This window comes from Neoarthrinium moseri (genome assembly GCF_022829205.1).
Source record: "Neoarthrinium moseri strain CBS 164.80 chromosome Unknown scaffold7_Wmoseri_CBS_16480, whole genome shotgun sequence".
NCBI classification, from domain to species: domain Eukaryota; kingdom Fungi; phylum Ascomycota; class Sordariomycetes; order Amphisphaeriales; family Apiosporaceae; genus Neoarthrinium; species Neoarthrinium moseri.
The window spans coordinates 951,093-971,386 of record NW_026055121.1 but is presented as its reverse complement, the minus strand read 5'-3'; the positions used below and the strand labels follow the sequence as shown (position 1 = coordinate 971,386).

Below are 20,294 nucleotides of genomic sequence, written 5' to 3'. Positions count from 1 at the left end.
TACCACTCCTCGCCCAAGTGCCACCAGCATATCCCCTGTGTGCTAAAGTTGGAGTCTCACACTAGTAGTTGGGTTCGTCGTTCCAGTATAGTGTTTCATGGAAAATCCTAAGTGTACCGGCAGTTAGCACAAGATAACCATGGAGCAGATCCCAAAAGCCCACGCGGATCTCATCATCTGGGGAAGGGGTGGTATACTCGGGTCCCGTGGCCTGGAGATCCCAGCCAAATTTTAGTCGAATATACTGTGTCAAGTGGCTCGCTACTTTGATCGCCCCTGTATCTGTGGGATGCCTGCATGCTCGAAATCAGCCAGTATTCAGATTTTGATAGCGGGATGGTACTGTGTTGAGGATGCCACGCAGGATTCATCCTAAAGCAACCGCTTGACAGACCGGCAGGAAATTCCCACTGCCACTCACCATTGAGGTCCAATATCGTTATGTTGCATGATACCAGTGGTGTTGAAGAAATGGACGAACGGTTGACTCGTGCTGTTTAGGGTAGTGGTAGTGTTCGTTGTTCCGTCCCAGATTATAGGGGACAAGAGGTATTCATCAGAGTTGAAGTAATCAACTACACCGAGAAGCTCGGTATCAAACCCATGATTCTGGGCATAGGAATTACCATACTGGAAGAAACCAAGCCACAATTGCTAAGAAGTATTCAGTCAGCGCAGGATGACAGTCGAAGTTGAGCAAAAACCAACCATCACTACGACCTGCGCGTTTGGGAACTTCCCGTGAACGCCTTGGATAAGCTTCTTATATGAATCAGCATAGGCCTCTGACGTGACGTTGTTCGCCTCATTATTGTCGTTTGTGCCCAGGTTAATGACCACAATATCGGGACTCTGCTGCTTGCTAAAGTCCCAGGGCTCTGGGTTGTCTGTAAACCAAATCAGCGATCGGACCAGCTGAGTACCATCAGCTGATTGGCACCAATTTTCATCGTAGGACTCAGTCCCTCACGTGGCCGCATCAAGGGGATAAGCACGGAAACTCTCAAAACTGACCTCCCCAAATCTTCGTGGCTCTCCCGCTTGTATCTGATGCATAGAACCACTGGTGAACTTGTCCACGAGGGTTGCCCCAGCAGTTCTGGTCGGCAACGCAGATGCCGGGAATTGCTGTGACTGAGTATTCTGTTTCTCCCAGCCCAGCTCCCACACCATATGCGAAGCTCGAGAGGCCCTCGTAAGACGTGTACATGCCAGCTGACAGCGAGTCGCCAATGAACTCTATTGAGCGTCTATAGTTGGGGATGCCAATCAACTTCTCCCCGGCAGCAACATGGATCTTGTCGATTTGAACGCCGTAACCCCAGTTCGTCACCCGTAACTCGAGGGTTTTCGGGTTCACTGGGTATGTCAGGTTTACCCCCATCGTCTCCGAATCGATCAAGAGGTGAGTGCCGCCAGTGGTAACGTTGGTGAACTGCCAGTCCATGCCGCCGAGTCGATAGCCAACAAGCGTGGTATCGATCGTCTCCCTACCAAAAGTGATAGCAACAGTATCTCCCGTAAAACCAAACACGAGTCCAGGCGCCCTGACAAGTGGTCAGCCTGAAAGTCGAACCCCTCTGGGCAAGGATAGCACTTACGACCACCATGAAATTTTCTTGGAATCCCATCTTCCTTTGTACGACACTTCAGTAGCATTTGCATCATATGTCTCCAACGTATACGACGACAGATCTATCTTGGTGTCCGGGAAATTGGTGATGCGGACTTGACCATTTTGTAATATGGTTCCTGTGACAACTGCAAGCAGGCCCAAGAACGAAGCCATACATTGACGCAACATGGCTGCGAGGCTTCACTCCGACGGCGGTATAATATCGGGTGACTCAGGAGTACTGGGAGGTCAGGCACAGTGAAGTATTACTAGCTCATATATATACAAAAGGCTCTCCGCATCTTCAGCGTACGTAGGCATGCAGGTGGTCATTCATTGGCATTAGACTTACTGTGTCGAGGCCTCTCCGCCGAGCGGTACGTCAGACGGAGAAGTACTCCTTTTCAACGTCAATAGGCATGCAGCTGCAATTCCTAGCCTCTCCCGGACGAGTGGCCGAAGTGTAAACTCCATAGTTTTACTTTGTACAGTTCCTTGGCCTCCCCGCTCAGATCGGATCGAAAGGTCAAGACTGCCGACAGAGTCGCGAGGCTGTGCACCTGTTTCCAACATCGTGCCATGAGCCTTTGCCCGACTATAGCGGCCGTACGGCGCAGCGGACCTTGAAGCAACTTGCACAGCCAGTATGCGGCTGGTATCCGGAAGAAGACGCTCCGTTTCTGGATTGGGCTGCTGGCGGCTTGGACAGCACCACGAGGAAAGATTTGGAACATTGCAAACTCATAGCTTTACTTGGAACGCATCGAGACAACATAGGTCTTTGGGAACAAGATAGGAGGATGTAGCTGTCAACCACCACTCCCAGTGAGAAGCGGTAGTGTTATAGTCTATAGGTGACTTTTGAACAAAGTCGTTGCGAGCGGCTCGGCGGCAGCTGCAGAGCATCTTCGCCAGCTGAAGACACGCAGACCCCCAACCACCCAAACCGCGTCGACGGAATCGCTCATGCAGTAACAAGCGCCACTGCAACTCCAAGTCTGCCAGGGCCCCCCTCGTCGGTCTGTGTGACCAGGACCGTCATTCGTGGGCAGCCCAATTGATTCGATGAGACGCTGCACGATCGCTGAGGGTAGAATCTGAGAGCGCGTGAGGATGTCATGAGTGTTGCATGATCAGAAAACAGGTGAACCCTTGAGCCCATACTCACGCGCTGGTATCCACACGCGCAGCTCACTCACTGCCCAGTGGACGCAACCACTTATCTACACAACGAGCGACATCCGTGTCCGGGTCCTCGAAAAGCATCATTCATTAATGTGATCAGCCAGCTGCAGGGACGGTCTGTGTCCCGCGATACGCTGCGAATCAAGGCAAGTCCGAGTGGGCCACACCATAAAATTTCCCCGGGACGATCAACCCTCTATTCACCCCGTTCCTTTCCTACTTGAGCGCACGCGTCAAGGGCTTCAATTGTTGCTTTTTCGCATCCCCGGACACCGCATGGTCAGAGCCTCGAGAAGACAACACCATTTCTCTCACCTGTGAAGAGATAACCGTGAGCGCCGCTTGATGACATCTAGCTCGATGCGGCACACAAGCCTCTCGGCGTCTAACATACGACCTATCACCTGGTGGCTTGTGTTCAATGCTCCTTGAACCGTAGTCTGTCACGGCGGTAGTTCACTGCTCATCCCGCGGCCTAACTTGCCTGGACAGCCAGTTCCACCACAAACATAACCAGGGGGGTATCCCTCTGCTCGGTACCTCCAGTCCAACTCACCAGCTTGCCTGCTACAGCGACTCTGAGAGGCTGTGTTTGCCATCGATTAGCTTTCCGGGACCACCCAAGCTCACCCAGCGGGGGCCAAAAACGACTATTCCGTCCTGCGGCGTCGACCGTCAAGACTCGAACAAGCCGTGTCCGTGTGAGAGAACGTGTGCGATAGTCGGACCAGTAGGACTTGTGTGTGTGTGTGGGTGTGCTCACGCCAGTTTTATTGTGTATCACCACCAACTTCCGGCCCAGGTCGCTCACCCCGAACCACCAAAGTCGTCATTGCCGCCGCCCATCACCCACCTCCCTCCCCTCCTCTCCTCCTCCTGCTCCTCTTCCCCGGGCCTTATCGAGGTGGTGATAACCCCAACTGCTGCTGCCCTGGGCTGCCCAGTTCTGCTTGACTTCGACCATCCTGCCACGGAACCCATGCTATGAGCGTCCGTCCCTACCCCTCGAGACAATGACGCCCAGCGCGCTGCCAGACCCGACGTTTGACCTCGAGGTGTTTTCCGCCCTCTCACCACTCGACGACGTTGCATCCGAAATTACCCCTCCCCGGCTCGCCGCCGCTGCCTGCCTCCCCCCTGTATAAGTCGGCACTGCACAACGCCTGATCGCCAGCCAAGGGTCACTCGCCTGAGGTGCGGACGGAGTGCACGCGGCGCGCCATGCCGTCGACCGAGGCCAACACGGTTCCCGACACGCAATTGGGTCTGACGGACGACGAGATCCAGCTCCTTCGCTATCACCAGACACAAGCTGGCTCCTCATCCTCGCGGGCGGCTAGCCGCGCATCATCCCAGGGCCGGCTGCTTCTCGATAGCTCAAGCCTTGCTGCCTTGTCCTCCCATCTTAACCGGTTGATGCAGCAGATTCAGGCGAGAATCGAGTACCTCAGCGAGCAGAGTTCGATAGTGACGATGCAGCAATATGACCGAGCGGGCAACATCATCGATAACGCGGACGCGGAAATTGCGCGCTTCAATGATATCATGATGCAGATAGACGAGCTGGAGCTGGACTTTGACCGAATACGGCACATCAGGGACATAGTCAGAGGCTATCGCCAACGAGTCGAAGAATTGGATCGTGAGCTGGAACACTCGAGTTCCTCGCGGCGGGACCGTGACGGACATCACCACCACCACCATCGGCATGGGCATAGCCACTCGCATCGGCAGGAAGGTAGCTCTACGGGCCGCAGGCACCATCGCCACTAAACGAAAAGCCGACCCATGCACCGCTTAAACCTTATGAGAATGCGGTCAGATGCTGGAGAGAATAGGGTTCGGTGGAACGAGCACTATACAAAAAGGGTCGCCGTTTCCAAACCAAGGATGGGATGCACTCTAGGGGTAGATCACCAGGTCACGCGACCGCTGGTAAAACAACACTCACAAGGAGAAGAAAAAGCTTGTATGCTTCCAAAAGAAGGACGGGATTACAGCACCGTCTCGAAGCAGCAACAAAGGGGGGCTCGCTGCTCCCAGGCACACATTCTACCAACCTACAATCAGACGACATATCTGCTAGCCTAGCAAGGGAAGCATTGCCGGTTTTCCTGCTAGATACCTATCAAAGATGGACGAAAGCCTCGCGGCTGAACAAGAAGGATAGCCTCACGGCTCATTTTGGTTTCCACGGCGTTCATACTTGGGGGTTTCTTTTCTTCATGTCTTTTCACTGTCTTTTTCACTTGCTCATGGGGCTTTTAATGGGTCGCAGTGAACATTATACGGCCTCACTGTGAGCGGTGTGATGTCTACAGCGAGGCAGAGCGATGGCGCACGCCAAGGGTTGGGAAAAAGCAATATCTTTTGCCATTGGGCCTTCTGCAAAGGCTATATTCTGCGCCATGCGTCAAACGTGTATCGGAGATGATGACCTTCTATTGCTTTCTTCCGGTCCAACCTTGAGGACAAAGCATGGCGTGTGGCTTTTTATGTTATGATATCCTTGTATTATTATGAGTCAATGTACACACAACATCATCTATGTCCTGAATTCAGCACTTTGTCAATTTCGGTTAGATAAGCCCGGGCCTCTGGCCGTTGTGCTCAAGACGCAACGAGCCGGCAAGTAAATAGTTCTACTTGTCTAGGGTTCACAATAGAACAGCAATACGGCTTCGTTTCATAGTGGTCCAATTACAGATAAGATGATGGCTCGCATAGCCAACTCTTCCCCGAGTATATGTAACTTTACCGAAATCCAAACAACACGCTATAGTAGTACACGCCACGCAGGGTCCTCCTATATTATATATATGACTCTGGTATATCAAGAGCACATCTGCAACGCCAGGTGTCGATAAACTCATCACCCACGCCACATCCTTCCAATCTCCTCCCGACAGTCGGATCGCTGTCCAAAGAGTGGAGCTGTCAGGTGTATATACACAGCCCTCCCTCAGAGGGCATAGTTCTCGGTATGTAAGAAGATCTCCTCTAGGAGATCGTCGCCCCAGATCTCGGCCTGCAGCCGCGCGACAGTGGTGGCCACGCCGACCCGCATGCTCGGCGGCCCGCACACGAAGACGGCCGTCCGGCGCCCAAGGATACCTCGGCCGTCGGCGCCGCCCGTCGCCCACTCCTTGAGCATATAGCCCAGGTCGGGGCGGCCGTACTCGACGCTCCAGCCCCCGTCGATCTGGTGGGGCACCGGGAAGGCGAAGCGCATCAGGGACTTTTGGAACTCGGTCGGCGTTTCGGGGAACCCGAAGTCGAACCCGGACGGGGGCCCGAAGGTCGACGTGGGGCGCGGCCCTTGGTTCGGCAGGTTGGTCGTGCGAAGGTGCGCGAGTTCTGGTGGACCTGGGAGGTCCTGCGACGACTCGTGATTGCGGCCTTCAGGAGTCTGTCTACTAGATGCGTCGAAGTTGCGCGGTGATGGCGGTGCGTAGTTGAAATGCGGCCTCTGTTCTGCACGCGGTTGGAGTGGTGGGAAATGGAACTGCCGTTTCGGCTTGTCCTCTGGGTATTCTGATGATGGCGCTGAGGCTGGCGCGTCATATTCATCTGCCCTATCATCCCTGCCTTCCAGTCTAGCCAGGGACTCTTCCTGGGCGGATTCGCGGTTTGCGGGCGGCGCTCGTTGAGGAGGCATATAATGAGGCTGCAAGTACTGCTGCGGGGGGAGAGCAGTTATCCTGTCCTCATCCTCGGCCCGGAGCTCGTCTTCGTAATCCGCATTTCCCTGCGCCTCATCCCGGATGTAGGTGGAGTTGCGCTTGGAAGCAATGCCTGCAACGAAGCCGTCTAGTTTATCGTGGAACATGTGGCTCAAGTGCCCTGGAGCACGTTGGCCTCCCCCAATGGCGCCATTCGTTCTTTGCCTAACCGCCGATGTGACGAAGAACTTGCAGGTCACACTCTCAGGGGGCGCTGATTCGCGGCAGATCCGGAGTTCCTCACGGAACCAGTCCATCGCCTCAAGACGCTTCAGGGCCCATATCACAACAACTTTCTTCGTGATGGCCTTGCCATCCCTCATCCTCTTGATGAGGTTCAGTAACTGCGACATCAGCGAGGTGATACCGCTGCCACCTGCAATGAGAATGCACGTGTCAAAAGCGGCCAACTCTCGGCGCATGCCGCCGTATGGTCCATCAAGATATGCACGGTACGTGTGGAATGGCCCCTTCTCGATTGCGGTTTCGAGTACTCTTCTTGTGAATCCGCCATACGGTCTGAACACAAGAACACAATCTCGGTACTGCTCGCCGTACTCGGACGGGAAATCCTCGCTGCAGAGCGAGGATATCGTGAATGGATGGTTGTCGAAAAATGAGATCCCCGGCATGCGCAAGTATACATATTGACCGGGTTTCCATTTCATCTGCGTAGGGATGGTGACCTTGATTGCATTCTCCGTCATCAAAGTGATTGCCGCCTCGTCGCCAACCATGAATGACAAACGCCATGGTTTAGTCCAGTTGAGCTTGAACAGTCGTAGGAAGTAACAAAAAGCCCATATCGCGGCTGATGCATAAAGATAATCCCACGATGCCAGGTAGTTCTTCGTATGCCAGAAAAGGACGCCCACGTAGATCACCCCTACTGGCACGTGAAGCATCACGAAGACCTCGAACGCAATGCGCCGTATGAACGGGAGCGATGCAACACAGAGCCAGACGAGTGGAACCAGGCAGGCGATTCCCGTTCCGTAAATAACACCACTCCCTTCCGGAAACAGTCGCTCGAAGGTAGCCATGCCTCCGTCGTCCCACACTGGTTGAATATAAAAAGGGACCGTATGTACCAGCGAGAGGAATAGGCATAGGTACCCTGCCCATCGGTGGAAGACGTTGAGTCTCTCCGGTCCGATGCCGGTGATGATTGTAAGGATGTTGGCTTTCATACTCGTGGCAATAATCCACGGAGTCATGGCGACAGCGAGCATGCCGGCCCTAATCGCAACTGGCGGAGACCCATACTGGATGCTTTGCCAGTACAAGGGCTGCTGTAAGAATGTGTATAAGGCCACAAACGCCAAGGCGACGAAACCGACCGCAAGTACAGCTAGCGAGGAAAAGGTGAATCGGCGCTTTCGCCAGACCAGATCTGGGATTGGCCGATAGAAAATCCACCTGAACAATGCGAGTGCGTCGAGCACGGGGCCTATGGAAGAGAAATCGGTTTTTGGCTTGAAGTCTCTCTTCTCTTCTCCGTGCTCCGGGAAGAAATGCCTCCCTGTCTGGCCTGTTTGCATCGCCGTCGTCGCATATCCAGGATCCAAGCTGTACAAATTTTCGTAGTGCTGTTCCACCTCTTGCTTATAGATGGCTTGCCGGATCTTATCCTGCCACCAGTGCCAGATGCGCACAAACAGGACGCAGCCCATCAGGGCGACGGAGAAATACGTCCATCCCAGCGCATACTTGCCTGACTGGTCCCACGGATCTACGGTCAGCGCTTCCACTAGACCTGGCGGGCTAGTTGCTGTCAATGGAATGTGTATACGCTTGGCGAACTGTGCCAGTGTCCGAGTCGCACCCTGGACCAAGGTTTGCACCTCGGGCGCCATATCGAGGGCCCTTCCGCAGGGTTGGTTCGGTGAAGCTTCGATTGTAGCCAATTCCTAACCCTATTACATAGATATTGACGAGGGATCGGCTTTCAAGCCGACATCAGTTTGCTTTATGGGAGAACTCAAAGCAGACTCATGCCAGATTTGGTGGAGGGAGGTGGATGTGTCGAGTTTCGGTAGTTCGAGTCTGACAGTCCCCTAATTGCTGACACTGTAATTTCATGTACCGGGCGGGTGTCACCTCTGCATTATGGCGATTGTGACGAGGACAAGTGTGATATTGGCGAGTGTTCAGGCACTTTGAATCACTATACCGTTGGATGTATGGTGGAGTGCACTGTCGACCATGCGCGTAGGTAGACAAGAGCTGGCTTGGCGTTTGGTAAGTTGAATCCTCGAAGCCATTTGACGTGGGACGAACGGTCGGGGGATAGACCAGTATAACAACACCAGACTAGATCCACTTCTAGGTCAATAGCTGGTGACGGCTCAACAGCGCGCAGACGTGACCCAATGCGCAAAATTGGAGAGATATGATACGGGAGATTGACCTCGTGGCAATGGGGCTCTCTGCACGTAAAGGTCAAGACCCGGGTCAGGTCAGTCAATCAGCAACAGGGAAGACCTGGTGTGATTAATCGAGACCCTCGGGTCGACGTGAATGGCACCGGGATGGCACACGGCCCAGCGGCTGACCGCACTTTAATATTGGCTGGGGCCTGTGAGTAGTCGTTCCCCGCAGACTGCACGTCGCACCGAACAGGTGGACATATGCAAGATGCGTAGCAGGGCGCTTCAACAAGTGAGCTTGCAGGACCCCGGCGGGCTGTTATCACAGACAGAAAAGAGAGGTCTAAGAGGCGGGAGGCGGCGGGATATCGACAGGGGCTTGTGCTAGAGGCCGCGCTTGCAGATTTCTGGTCCACTTTGCAATGTGATATTGCCTACCGCCCAGGTGTATGTACAACCGTACTCGGTACATACAGTACCTGTGTAGATCAATAGTTGTTGTTGTTGATCCTAAAAGATGTGTCGGTGGGGGGGCTCTGGTTCTGGCAAACTCGAAGAGAACTACCGACACTTCCCTTGCTGATGCTGCATACTGGTCAGCTTACGCGACCCAAGCTCGCCTGTTTCTTTGTGAGCACGAGGTTACACTGCAACGGTGAAACTGTTACATCCCCAAATCTGGCTGCATTATGTGCAGTGTGCAGTAATCGAAGCCACTGCCAGCAGGTACGCATCCTTTGGGGATTACCTGGGAGCTATGGTCCAGCGCCAGGCCATGGCCAGGTCCTTGGGGAGTCCGCCACCTGTGTCACTCGCATGGCTGATAGGCCAGAACTGGAATGACGAGAACGAGGAAGGGATCCATTCGGGGGCCTCAGCACCCATCGGATGGGCTGCGACTGGCGAATGCTGTGCTGTCCGCAAGCAAGCACATTGGCCAAAGCTTGGCTCCTGTTAAGGTAGCCACTGGATTCGACGACCAAAAGGGGAGCTTGACGATGGTTGACTGGGTCGCATTGCGGGCGGCAACACGCTGGATGTGATTGGCTGAAGCTGGCATACGCCAGCTGCTCCACCCCTGTGTGCATCTTTCACCTTGCGATGCCGCATGGGGGGACCACCCATGGAAAGGTGTACGCAGTGGACTTTTCCTTTCCCGGATTGCGTGAAAGGCCCACTTGGCAGCCATCAAGTCGACCTACTCTTTCGGATGAGCGATTGCATGGGCCATATTATGATTATGCAAAATGCGTTCCGAACTGCTGGGACATGGTGACTCCAGTGCCTGAAGAAGTTGAGCCTGTGTGTGGGTGCTTGACGCAGCCACACTACCAATTGCCCCAGGCTGCAATCTCGGATAAAAAGTCAACCAAAGTCTATCGGGTCCCCCTTTGGTGGTGAGAATGATGAGATGAGGTCCAAGCAGGGACCTTGAGGCTCGACGCTGGCACACGCCTGCATCGGACGATCAACGATTGCCGATGACATGATGAAAGAAGACGGGAGTTGGGATCCTGCATTGCCGTTGGAATACTGTTGGTGATCGGCTTGGACCGTGCCGTTTTAGTTGCATGGTAAGAGATGTTGGTTCTACCGTGCATGGCTAATAAGCGGCGTGCAAAGGGACACACATATGATTGGTACACTCAGGGATCAATGTCGGCCGAGGCACAGACGGTGGGTAATTAAGAAATATGGTATCTTGAGAGAACCTCGCGTCCGAGTGTGAAGTCGACACGAGCAGCGAAGACATCCTGCAGGATTGTCAGCGGATAGCGGCTCAAGCCAGCGAGCCAGTGTCTTAGGTTTGCCCAAAAGGGAAAATGGTGATTGGCCTGACTAATCATCGAGTTTGTAAGACGGCCACCACAGATGGCGAAGAGGCAGGTGAAATATATATAAAAGGTAGTATAGCTCTATACAAGAGTTGCGCTCTTGAACGAAGAGAACAAATCTGATTCGGATATATATTTCGCAAAAGTCTCATCTCAAGCCTGAAGTCATGGCGTTTGTCCCGACCACACGATCAGAAACCCATGAATGGTTGCTGAGGGTTGTTAAGCTCCGTTCACAAGCAACTAGAGAGTAACACTGACGCTGGCGCTTTGGCAGTTCCATTCTACGAATGATTCTTGCGATGTCACAAGGCTGCGGACAGTCTACGCCGGGGACATCCAGTTGCAGTTTGCGAACAGTCCGGTCTTACACGGTCTCGAAGCCGTGACGCAACACTTTAGGTCAATTTGGCCGGGAATACAGACAATGCACCATGAAATCGACCAATTCGGTGAGAGAACTTTGCGGCCCTTGACTTTCCCACTGTAATTGTTGACAAAAGGCTGTAAGATTTTGTGGGCAATGACAAGATATATCAGTCTTGCCGCATCTCCTGGCAGGCGAAGGGAGATCCTCTGAGAGAAGTTATCGAAGTACCGGCCATGGCTGTATTACACCTTATCACGTCGGGCGACGAGAAGGGGTTGGTCAGGCGAGCTGAATACTATCTCGACGCATCGCCGTTGCTGGCAGCGCTGGCTAGGGCAGTGTAGATTCTTGACCCTGAAGAACCCGATATGCTAGATAGATAGATGTTGTCGAAATAGAAGCCAGTAGGAAGGATGCATGTCTAGGTCGCTTCCGTTGGGGGCACTCCAGCTGAGCCTCGCGTGCTAACATGCACTACAATTCGCCCAACGACGCCCCGAGCCCCGCTACCCCGCGTACGGGTCCAGCGCCCTGGCCCCCATTGTGCAAGGCTGAGCTACGCTACAAATTTATTTCTGGATACTGGACCATCATCGCCACGTAGGTCTACTGGCTGCAGGAACTCGACACCGCAACGGAGCCGCACTCTGCCTTTGCGATCCAGTATGGCGACCTCGAGCTCCTTGACGCTCTCCAGCGCGACGTTTTCCAAGCTGTCGCCGCATCCATACCTCCTTGCCAATCTCCAGGCCTCGGATTCTTCCAGTCCCTCCGCCCGCACCAATGGCCGCCTCCCGCAGCAGGCCCGACAGCCCTACATCAACACCTCATCGCTGTCGCATGCCCATGGCAGCGCCGTTGTGCGTACAGGCGACACCACGGTCATCTGCGGTGTCCGCGGCGAGACTTTGCTCACGTCAGCTGTCCCCAACTACCGAGCACCCGACGATTCGAGCGGCGCAACGCTGAACGAGGCTCGCGACTACGATTTGCTGGTACCCAACATCGAGCTGGCTACCGGTTGTGCCCCCAATTTCCTCCCAGGAGTCCCACCTACGACCCTTGCTCAGACTTTGAGCACGCGAGTATATTCTCTGCTGCATAGTTCCAAGCTGCTGAACGTCTCGGGTCTGCGCATATACCAGAAGGATGGAAGCGAGCTGTCAGGTCGTCAAAGGGGCAACGAGGCAATGGAAGAGGACGATGAGGGCGATTCTACAATAACAGAGAGGGCGGTCAAGGCCCACTGGGTGCTATACATCGACGTTCTCTTCATCTCATTCGACGGCAACCCATTTGACGCTGCATGGGCGGCTATCCTGGCCGCATTGCAAGACACCAAGCTTCCCCAGGCGTACTGGGACCCCGATCGAGAGATGGTCCTCTGTTCACCAAAAAAGCGTCTACCGCTCACATTGAGCGGATTCCCCGTGGCTACTACGGCAGCGGTCTTCACTGCCAAGGAGAAGCCCAAGAAGGGCGGCGGTCAGTACTGGATTTTGGTGGATCCGGACCGACTGGAGGAGGGCCTTTGCGATGAAACTGTCACCATAGTTGTCGATTGTCCCAAGGAAGGCACCAAGGTCTTAGGAATCTCAAACCACGGAGGCACAGTCGTTGGCCCTGTTCTAATGAAGGAGCTGGCAAAGGCGGCCGAGTCAAGATGGAACGACTTTCGAAAAGCTGTTAGCTAGAAAGAGGATGGACGACACTTGATACCCAATACAATCAATCTGAGCAATGGAAAAATGGGGCCAGCCTACGGTTATGATTCTATGAAGAGCGTTGGCCAGCGCCGGAACAGGTGCGTTGACCGTCAAATAGTCGCACCCAAACGGCTCAGACTTTGAACAGCACCGCTTGTTAGAGCCACAACAAGGCACACAGAACATAGCTTCGCTGATCAGGTCTGAGGTCTCATGGCATGTCAGAAAGGAAAGTACTGCCATGTTGGACTGCACGTCTGCGAGGAGAGACGCAGAGGCAGAACACGACAATTTGGACACCAAACGCAGAGCATCTGGAGATATCAGAACAAACCCGAATAGTCCAGACTTGGTGGTAGTACGAGGGAAAAGGATTTTTGTGGTTGCTGTAACAAAGATAGATCAGAAGAGCATGGGCCTAAGGTCGTGGCCAGGTGTAGAAACGGTGCGCAGTTGACCATTCGATCCTATCCCATAAGAAACCCTTAGAAAATCGCACGTTACCGCCCTGCTTTGTCTTTTCTTGTCTCTTATCCATCCATCCCCAGAGGAGATATCGCTTCCCGTTGACTCGCCAAGGACCAAGCCTCCATGATGCGAGGCTCAGAGGTAGGCTATCCCTTTGGCTTGGACAAGGGTCCTCGACGCAAACTGAATGCCACAATAGCACATTGATCCCAAAACGAATTGGCAGCCTCTCTAAACGCATCCCTTGCTCCGATCACTCCGACGGAAAGAATAACCCCTAGATAATACGATACTTAGTTTCGCAATAGCTGTTGTCAATATGTACATCATGGCGTCTACATCAATTAATGCGCCCTTTCTTCATTGTTCCTCGACTTGCTACTCTCATCACACCGTAAAACAGTACAGTATATTGTACGTTCCACATACTTTGACGGCGTAGGTAGTTCAGCTAGCCAATCCAAAAGACAAGAAACTGAAAGAGAAGCTGCTCTATAAATCATTCAGCAGAACGTTGGTACTGGCTAGGACCATGGACACATGTCAGGAGATATTTTCATCAAAGACTCGTAATCAAAGCCCAGACACAAAGACACAACCAGCCACCAACGTTGCTGCAAAGCCAAGCTGGCCGCCTCGACTCCCGCGTTGCGAACATCAAAGGGAAATCATTGGTCCGGCATGCTGGGACTGTATGGAGCAAGGCCACCCTAAGCAAGCCGACGCCTCATCCCCCAAGCCTAATCGCAGTCAGCGTTGCAAGTGGCGGAACGGGCAGTATAGCGACAAGGGAGGCCGCAGCTGGACAAGCTCAACACTAGGGAAACAGTCCACGTCCTCCAAACACCATCAACTTGCGGAGCTGTCATTACTTCCGGAATGGCACCAGCCGGAGCCGGAGCTGGAGCTGGAGGCCCGATGCTTACATGATCTGTCTACCTCAGAGGGTCTTGTAAGTCCATATTTCCACCCGTTTTGCGTCATGTACTTCACTCCACTCCTGCTCTTGTTCTCAATGGGAGGCGTCTTTGTCCCTCTTGCCTCTATCCCAGGACAATACACATTGATGAGACGAAGTACCCTGGAACTTGCGGATATGATCACACCTGTCTCCTTTCTACTCAAGTAGTTTCCAACTTGGAGAGAACTAACAAAATAATGTCACAGTTACATACACCACCATGGCACTATCCCGAGTCGGGTCTTGAAGTTGTGCAGCCAGACACGGCCGAGAAGATTCTTGTTACGCCAAGACGAAGATTATGGGGAGTATTTGCAAAAGACCGGATCTGTGGATTGCGGAGACGGCTCTTTTGGTTGATCTTGTGTGCAATCTTGCTCGTCATAGGGATCGTGCTTGGGTTGGCGCTGGGGCTTACACTGCGAGGGACGGCCGGTTCGAGTTCTACGTCAGCATCACAGCTACTCCCTTCTTTACTTCCGAACCGAATAGCTAATGAGCTCATGCAGATCGTCACCGACCGCAGGCACACCGACCATGGACCCATCATCTACGCCGTCGCCGACGCTGACAGGCATGCCCGCTTGCCCAGACGCCGACGGAACGACATACACGGATCCCACCTCGAACATCGAGTTCGTTATGGAGTGCGGTGTCACGCACGACGGATCTGACATTTCACATCACGTAGCATATTCGATGGATGACTGCGTGGCATCGTGTGCGCAATCGAGCATATGCATGGGAGCCGTCTGGATCAGCGCGGGCAAGCAGGGCACAGACAACAACTTTTGTTGGCTGCACAGTGATATGTCGCAGGAACAGTTTGTAAGGGTAAATGCATACGCGCAGTCAGCTACGCGGAAGATGGGCTGACTAGGGTCCTATCGGAATTTGGTGAAGGAGAGGACGTATAGGCATCCTGTGCACTTGAATGGCTTTACTGGAGCATGACTACGTAGGTGGATAATGTAAATACACCCGGTAAATGGTTTGGTTTCCGTCGAAATACGTTGAGGTACCCCCCGGGGAACCTCGCGAGCACTGCGGAAACCAGTGTTGATCGCAGGCTTGGGCAAACTTCGTCCAGTGCGACTAAAGGAATGTATCAACCCTTCGAACCGTCCTATCAGGTGCGAGCATCCAGGACAGTAGATACGGGACGACGATTAGCTCTGCCGCACATTGACATGTGAGCAGCCTAATGAAAGGCCGCTCTGTCACCAGCAGTGCTGTGGAAAAGATGCAGCAGACAGCAGGATTGGTTGGGCGGTTGGTTGAGGAAGAGGAAAACCGCAAGTCACCAAATTTGGCTCGTAAATGATAACCCAGCGCGTGGAGTGCGGTGCGCGTCGGAGCCACATATTTCCGAATGTCCACTGTCTAACTTAGGTCCATACGGCCGGGTTAAGCTAACCTAAGCCCAATAAGACTGCCCGCTGCCAGCGTATTACACTACTCATTAGGCAATCTTGGTGGGTTTCCAGATGCCCATGCCTAGGAATCACCGCTCTCGCCTTTGTTAGTATCCATGCTTTATTATTTGTCCCACCGGACGAGAGTCAAGCACTGATATTCAGAACACGATGGAGTCTCTCGGCGACGAGCCTTGGGATGTCGTCATCTGTGGCACGGGCTTGCAGCAGTCGCTGTTGGCACTGTAAGTTACTGCATCTGCCAGCCAACGGTCCACCCCTCAAAGATATCAATCTGACTGACCTAGCTGCGGCTTGCAATGAAGTGCCCTATCGAGGTCAAAGAAGCGCATCTTGCATCTCGATCCCAATGACTTTTATGGCCAGCACGAAGCTGCGTTCAGTCTCCAGGAGGCAGACAGTTGGGTGACCACTCACACGGGCTCCTCTGGTGCTGAGTCTGTGGCTCAGACTACAACCGCTGCACCAGCCGAGGGGTCAGCAGGTCCCGGTGGCCGGGTTTTCCGGAATGCCAGTGTTTGGAGACATCCGGAAGCTGAGGCAAACGGACTTACCTTCTCACGAGCATATTCCTTGGCCCTCGCGCCGCAAATCATCCACACCCGGTCCAAGCTGCTGTCTCAGCTCGTGTCATCCAGGGCGTATCGCCAGGTGGAATTCCTGGCCGTAGGTTCCTTCTACGTCCATGAGCCGGCACGCGGCGACGAACCCGCAAAGCTCTCACGCATCCCGAGCAGCCGCGAGGATGTGTTCTCGAACACGTCCATACCGGCCAAGTCCAAGCGGTCGTTGATGAAGTTCCTGAAATTCGTCATCGACTACGACTCGGACGACCAGAGGGATGTCTGGCAGGCTCATGCCGACACGCACCTTTCTGACTTCCTTACCACACAGTTCAAGCTGGACGACGACCTGCGAAAGTATATCCTTGCCCTGACCTTGACTCTTGATGGGAAGGTTACAGTCGCGAACGGACTTGCCGTCATACACCGCCACTTGACGTCCATGGGCCTGTTTGGGCCAGGATTCTGTGCCGTCTACCCCAAATGGGGAGGCCTGTCGGAAGTCGCGCAAGTTGCCTGCCGTGCTGGTGCCGTGGGAGGCGGAATCTACATGCTCGACACAAGCGCGGAAGTTGAGACTGCTGATGTCCATGACAAGGTCTCGCTCAAACTCTCCAACGGAATCTCTGTTCAGGCCGCGGCGCTCATCTCCTCTCGAGATGATATCTCCCACGGAGAGACTATCAGCCGGCTTGTAGCCGTCGTGAAATCGCCGCTGAAATCCCTGTTCGAGGCCACTGTCGAAGGCGCGCCGGCTCCTGCTGTTGCCGTGGTCGCCTTCCCAAGCAGCACGATTCCTGCTTCCGAGTCTGCATCGGACCCTCCAGTATACGCTATGGTACACTCTAGCGAGACAGGCGAGTGTCCTAATGGTCAAAGTAAGTCACACCAATCACGTCTAATGAGCACTTCCTGGTGATACGATGATCTACCCATCAAATACTTATCTACATTGTCTGAGATATGCTTTGACGACACAAAACTTCTGACACCATGCCGCCCAAGCCTGGCGCTCAAGATCCTGTGAAGTTTGCGCTAACCACGTTCCAAGGCGCCATCTACCTCACGACGCACACTTCGCCATCTGCGAAAAAGAACCTGGAGCAGGCGCTGGGCTCACTGTTGGCCACGGCAGCGGAGCAGGAGACTCCCATCTGCTTGTATCAGCTTTACTACGAACAGACCGTCACCGAAGGGACGCCTCTGGTCGAAACTGTTGGCGCTGTGCCAAAATTCTCCTTCCCGTCCCCGTCTCTGAACCTTGCCTTCGACGACTCAAGTCTTAATACGGTGAAGCAGGCGTGGAAGCAGGTCGTGGGGGATGAGGCACAGGACGATGAGTTCATGATCTTCGAGGATCGGGAGGGGGCGGATGCCAATGATGAGATATACGAGTAATTCGATGGATGCTGGCCTCATGGTTGAATGCGGGGACCGTCAGACAAGTAATGAGATCATGTTGATGCAAGTCGTGTCCTCTCTATTTGCGAGTGCCTGAGCTACCTGATCAAGTACAAGTGCGATGCGGATACGTACATCATGATATTGCATCGGCATGGCCATCCCATTCGTGCCCAGCGGACCGATGAAGGTGAATGCACAAACATTTTACCTTCCGATGTCCCTTGAGCTCAAAGCAAATCAATCTCGAAATTCCGGTAACGCCATTCCCCTTCATCCCATGCAGATCAATACACGATGTAACCTTCCTGTACGTAATGACTTTCTTCTCAGTGCCTGCCACCAGTGGTCCCTAGTCGAACGCCATTGATACCCCTTGACCATAGGATAGAATATAGAAAGAGAGCAAGAAATACTTCGTATTCGAGACGAAAAACGCCGTTCCCAGCCATGACCTCTAAACCACACGTATCTATGCACCTCGAGGCATATCGAGGCCCACGTGAATGGTACCAAATGGCTGGCCGTCGTCCACCTCTTGCTCCACACGCATTTGACCCTTGGTGACCAGCGTCAGGATGTGATAGAAGGCCTGGGCTGCCGTAGGGCGGTCCGTCTTCTTCGGCAGGAACAGTTCGTCAAACTCGACCCACTTGCGCTTGGCCTGCAAGTCCTCGTCGTAACGGTGCACGCCTGCTTCGTGCAACGTCTCTTCCATGTAGGCCAAGAAGTTCTTGCCCTCGCGATCGAGAGCATCGCGGGTGTACTGAGACTCAGCCTGCTTGTCGACGGGCTGTTCGCCCAATGACTCAGGCGGCTGTTGATCCGGAAGGCCGTCGAAGGAAGAGCCTACCGACCCAAGGCCGCCGTCGGCTCCAAAGTCAAAGCCACCCATGTCAACATCGTCGCTGTAACGAATTATATCTTGGACTGAGCCGGCTTTGCTTCGGAGCGGACTGGACTGTTCACGACCCGGTTGTGCCATACTCGGTAACTTCTGGATAGAGGAGCCGGGCATGAGAGACGATCCCCGATTCCAGGGCATCGCAGAGGAATGAACATCTTCGAGAGCCGACTGGGCTTCTCGGCCAACTTCGGGAGGGCTTTGTTGGTCGCCTTGACCGAATTCGAGCATACCATCCTCCTCAAGTCCGCGTCCTTGTTGTTCGGAATCTCCCTCGAGCCTGGGTCGAATTCGTCTCTCTTCATGCTCCTCGTCTCTGGATCTTGCCTCTGATCGAGTCCGTTTACGGCGACCTTTCTCAAAAACATCAAGTCCGGTGTACGCAGTAAACAGGCGATCACCAGAGAAGTGTAGGGCAAGAGGGTGGATGATGCCAGGAACACCGAATGTCTGCCCAATGTTGGCAATTCCCCATCCGAAAGTCAGATGGATAGCGTTCGCTTTGGCTTGCGGGGCAGTGACTGGATGTGACTTGGGTACAGTGCAGTTCTTGAGATAGTCCTTTTGCCAGTCCCGTAAGGCAGCTCTGGAAATTTCGGTCTCTTCGTCTGTATAGATAATTCGTCGCTTCTTGCGACGCTGTGCGGGCGCTTGTCGTTGCTCATGCTCACCGGCCGCAACGGGGTCAGGCTCCTTATGTTTAGCTCGGTCAGGCAAAGCTTCGGCTTCGGGAAGGGGCTGCTCTTCCATCATGATGATATCGCCTTCCTCATCTAATTGCGGCTGATTCTTCTGGCCCCCTCCGATGCTATGCATGGGTGGAAGCTCCAATTCGTCTAGGCCATCGGGTCCAGGTTCTGCAGATTCGATGATGTTGCCGAACTCATCGATTTCCATACCATAATCAATGGGGATTCCGATGCCATCCTCGCCGAAAACGTCTGCTTGGTCGCCGGGCACGGCAGGCTTCTGTCCTGAAGAAAGGCCTTGGAGGCCATGGGGTGAAGCGCCATTGTCGAAGACGCTAGAGTCGCGAAAGTCTAGTTGGATTGGAACTCGTTCATTACCAGAAGAGCTGCCTTGGGAAGGCATAGACCTTGGAGACATTTGCGATGAAGTCTTGTTGGTGTGCTGGCTCAAGATGAACATATCTGCAGTAGGATCTGGTATACGGCCATCCGGAAGGAAGTCCGGATCGTCCATGATAATGAGATTCTCCGGTCTGGGGCACACATGGTTAGTGATTGGCTTTTTCTCAATTTTCATATGGGCGACCAATTCCAAAAAGACTTGCCTCGCTGTAGCTGCTCCGGGCGCGAGTTGATTGGCACTGATCTGTCTGAGAAAGGTCATCATGTGCCCTTGAATTTTCTGGGCGTCGGTCAAGATGTAAGAACATTGCTCCTGATAGACCTTGGATACACCGAATAGGAGATTCCCTTGCAGGCGCAACGCGATGGGAGCTCCCGGCTCGATGATCTTCCGGCACGCTCGTTGCACGTCGACGCCTTGGATGGCCTTCTTGCCTACACGGCGTGCGCCCGGTTTGTTACCAATGGTCGCCACCAGCCTGCGCTTTGGTCAGAACGCACTGAGCCGACTCTACTGCATAGGGGGTTGTATGTAATTTACCAGATTGTGGCAACACCATATTGGCGGCTGGTTAGGACTGGAATTGCATCAGTGAGGGCCGTTCATGTCTCTTGGCGACGATACACCTACGCTCATGGCTGTAGAACATCGTGAGAACCTCGAAACG

At 53.8% G+C, this 20,294-nt stretch overlaps 7 protein-coding genes across 7 annotated transcripts; 4 read left to right on the top strand and 3 right to left on the bottom strand.

Moving 5' to 3' along the window:
* Positions 1-61: 61 nt before the first annotated feature.
* Positions 62-1,804, bottom strand: JN550_003246 (uncharacterized protein; the record flags this gene model as incomplete). Its single annotated transcript, XM_049314629.1, has 5 exons — positions 62-293; positions 422-654; positions 709-887; positions 1,015-1,547; positions 1,602-1,804. 5 exons carry the CDS (start codon positions 1,802-1,804, stop codon positions 62-64), a joined length of 1,380 nt encoding a protein of 459 aa, XP_049175081.1.
* A 2,217-nt stretch (positions 1,805-4,021) lies between these two features.
* On the top strand, positions 4,022-4,573 carry JN550_003245 (uncharacterized protein; the record flags this gene model as incomplete). The annotated part of the gene is made up of 1 exon (XM_049314628.1): positions 4,022-4,573. The coding sequence occupies one exon, from the start codon at positions 4,022-4,024 to the stop codon at positions 4,571-4,573; it is 552 nt and encodes a 183-aa protein (XP_049175080.1).
* A 1,189-nt stretch (positions 4,574-5,762) lies between these two features.
* On the bottom strand, positions 5,763-8,378 carry JN550_003244 (uncharacterized protein; the record flags this gene model as incomplete). Its single annotated transcript, XM_049314626.1, has 1 exon — positions 5,763-8,378. One exon carries the CDS (start codon positions 8,376-8,378, stop codon positions 5,763-5,765), a length of 2,616 nt encoding a protein of 871 aa, XP_049175079.1.
* Positions 8,379-11,761: 3,383 nt separating this feature from the next.
* Positions 11,762-12,790, top strand: JN550_003243 (uncharacterized protein; the record flags this gene model as incomplete). The annotated part of the gene is made up of 1 exon (XM_049314625.1): positions 11,762-12,790. The coding sequence occupies one exon, from the start codon at positions 11,762-11,764 to the stop codon at positions 12,788-12,790; it is 1,029 nt and encodes a 342-aa protein (XP_049175078.1).
* A 1,174-nt stretch (positions 12,791-13,964) lies between these two features.
* On the top strand, positions 13,965-15,107 carry JN550_003242 (uncharacterized protein; the record flags this gene model as incomplete). Its single annotated transcript, XM_049314624.1, has 3 exons — positions 13,965-14,222; positions 14,438-14,679; positions 14,741-15,107. The coding sequence occupies 3 exons, from the start codon at positions 13,965-13,967 to the stop codon at positions 15,105-15,107; spliced, it is 867 nt and encodes a 288-aa protein (XP_049175077.1).
* A 710-nt stretch (positions 15,108-15,817) lies between these two features.
* Positions 15,818-17,628, top strand: JN550_003241 (uncharacterized protein; the record flags this gene model as incomplete). The annotated part of the gene is made up of 3 exons (XM_049314623.1): positions 15,818-15,891; positions 15,973-17,108; positions 17,282-17,628. 3 exons carry the CDS (start codon positions 15,818-15,820, stop codon positions 17,626-17,628), a joined length of 1,557 nt encoding a protein of 518 aa, XP_049175076.1.
* A 475-nt stretch (positions 17,629-18,103) lies between these two features.
* JN550_003240 (uncharacterized protein) lies at positions 18,104-20,276 on the bottom strand (the record flags this gene model as incomplete). The annotated part of the gene is made up of 3 exons (XM_049314622.1): positions 18,104-20,105; positions 20,168-20,204; positions 20,258-20,276. 3 exons carry the CDS (start codon positions 20,274-20,276, stop codon positions 18,104-18,106), a joined length of 2,058 nt encoding a protein of 685 aa, XP_049175075.1.
* Positions 20,277-20,294: the final 18 nt, after the last annotated feature.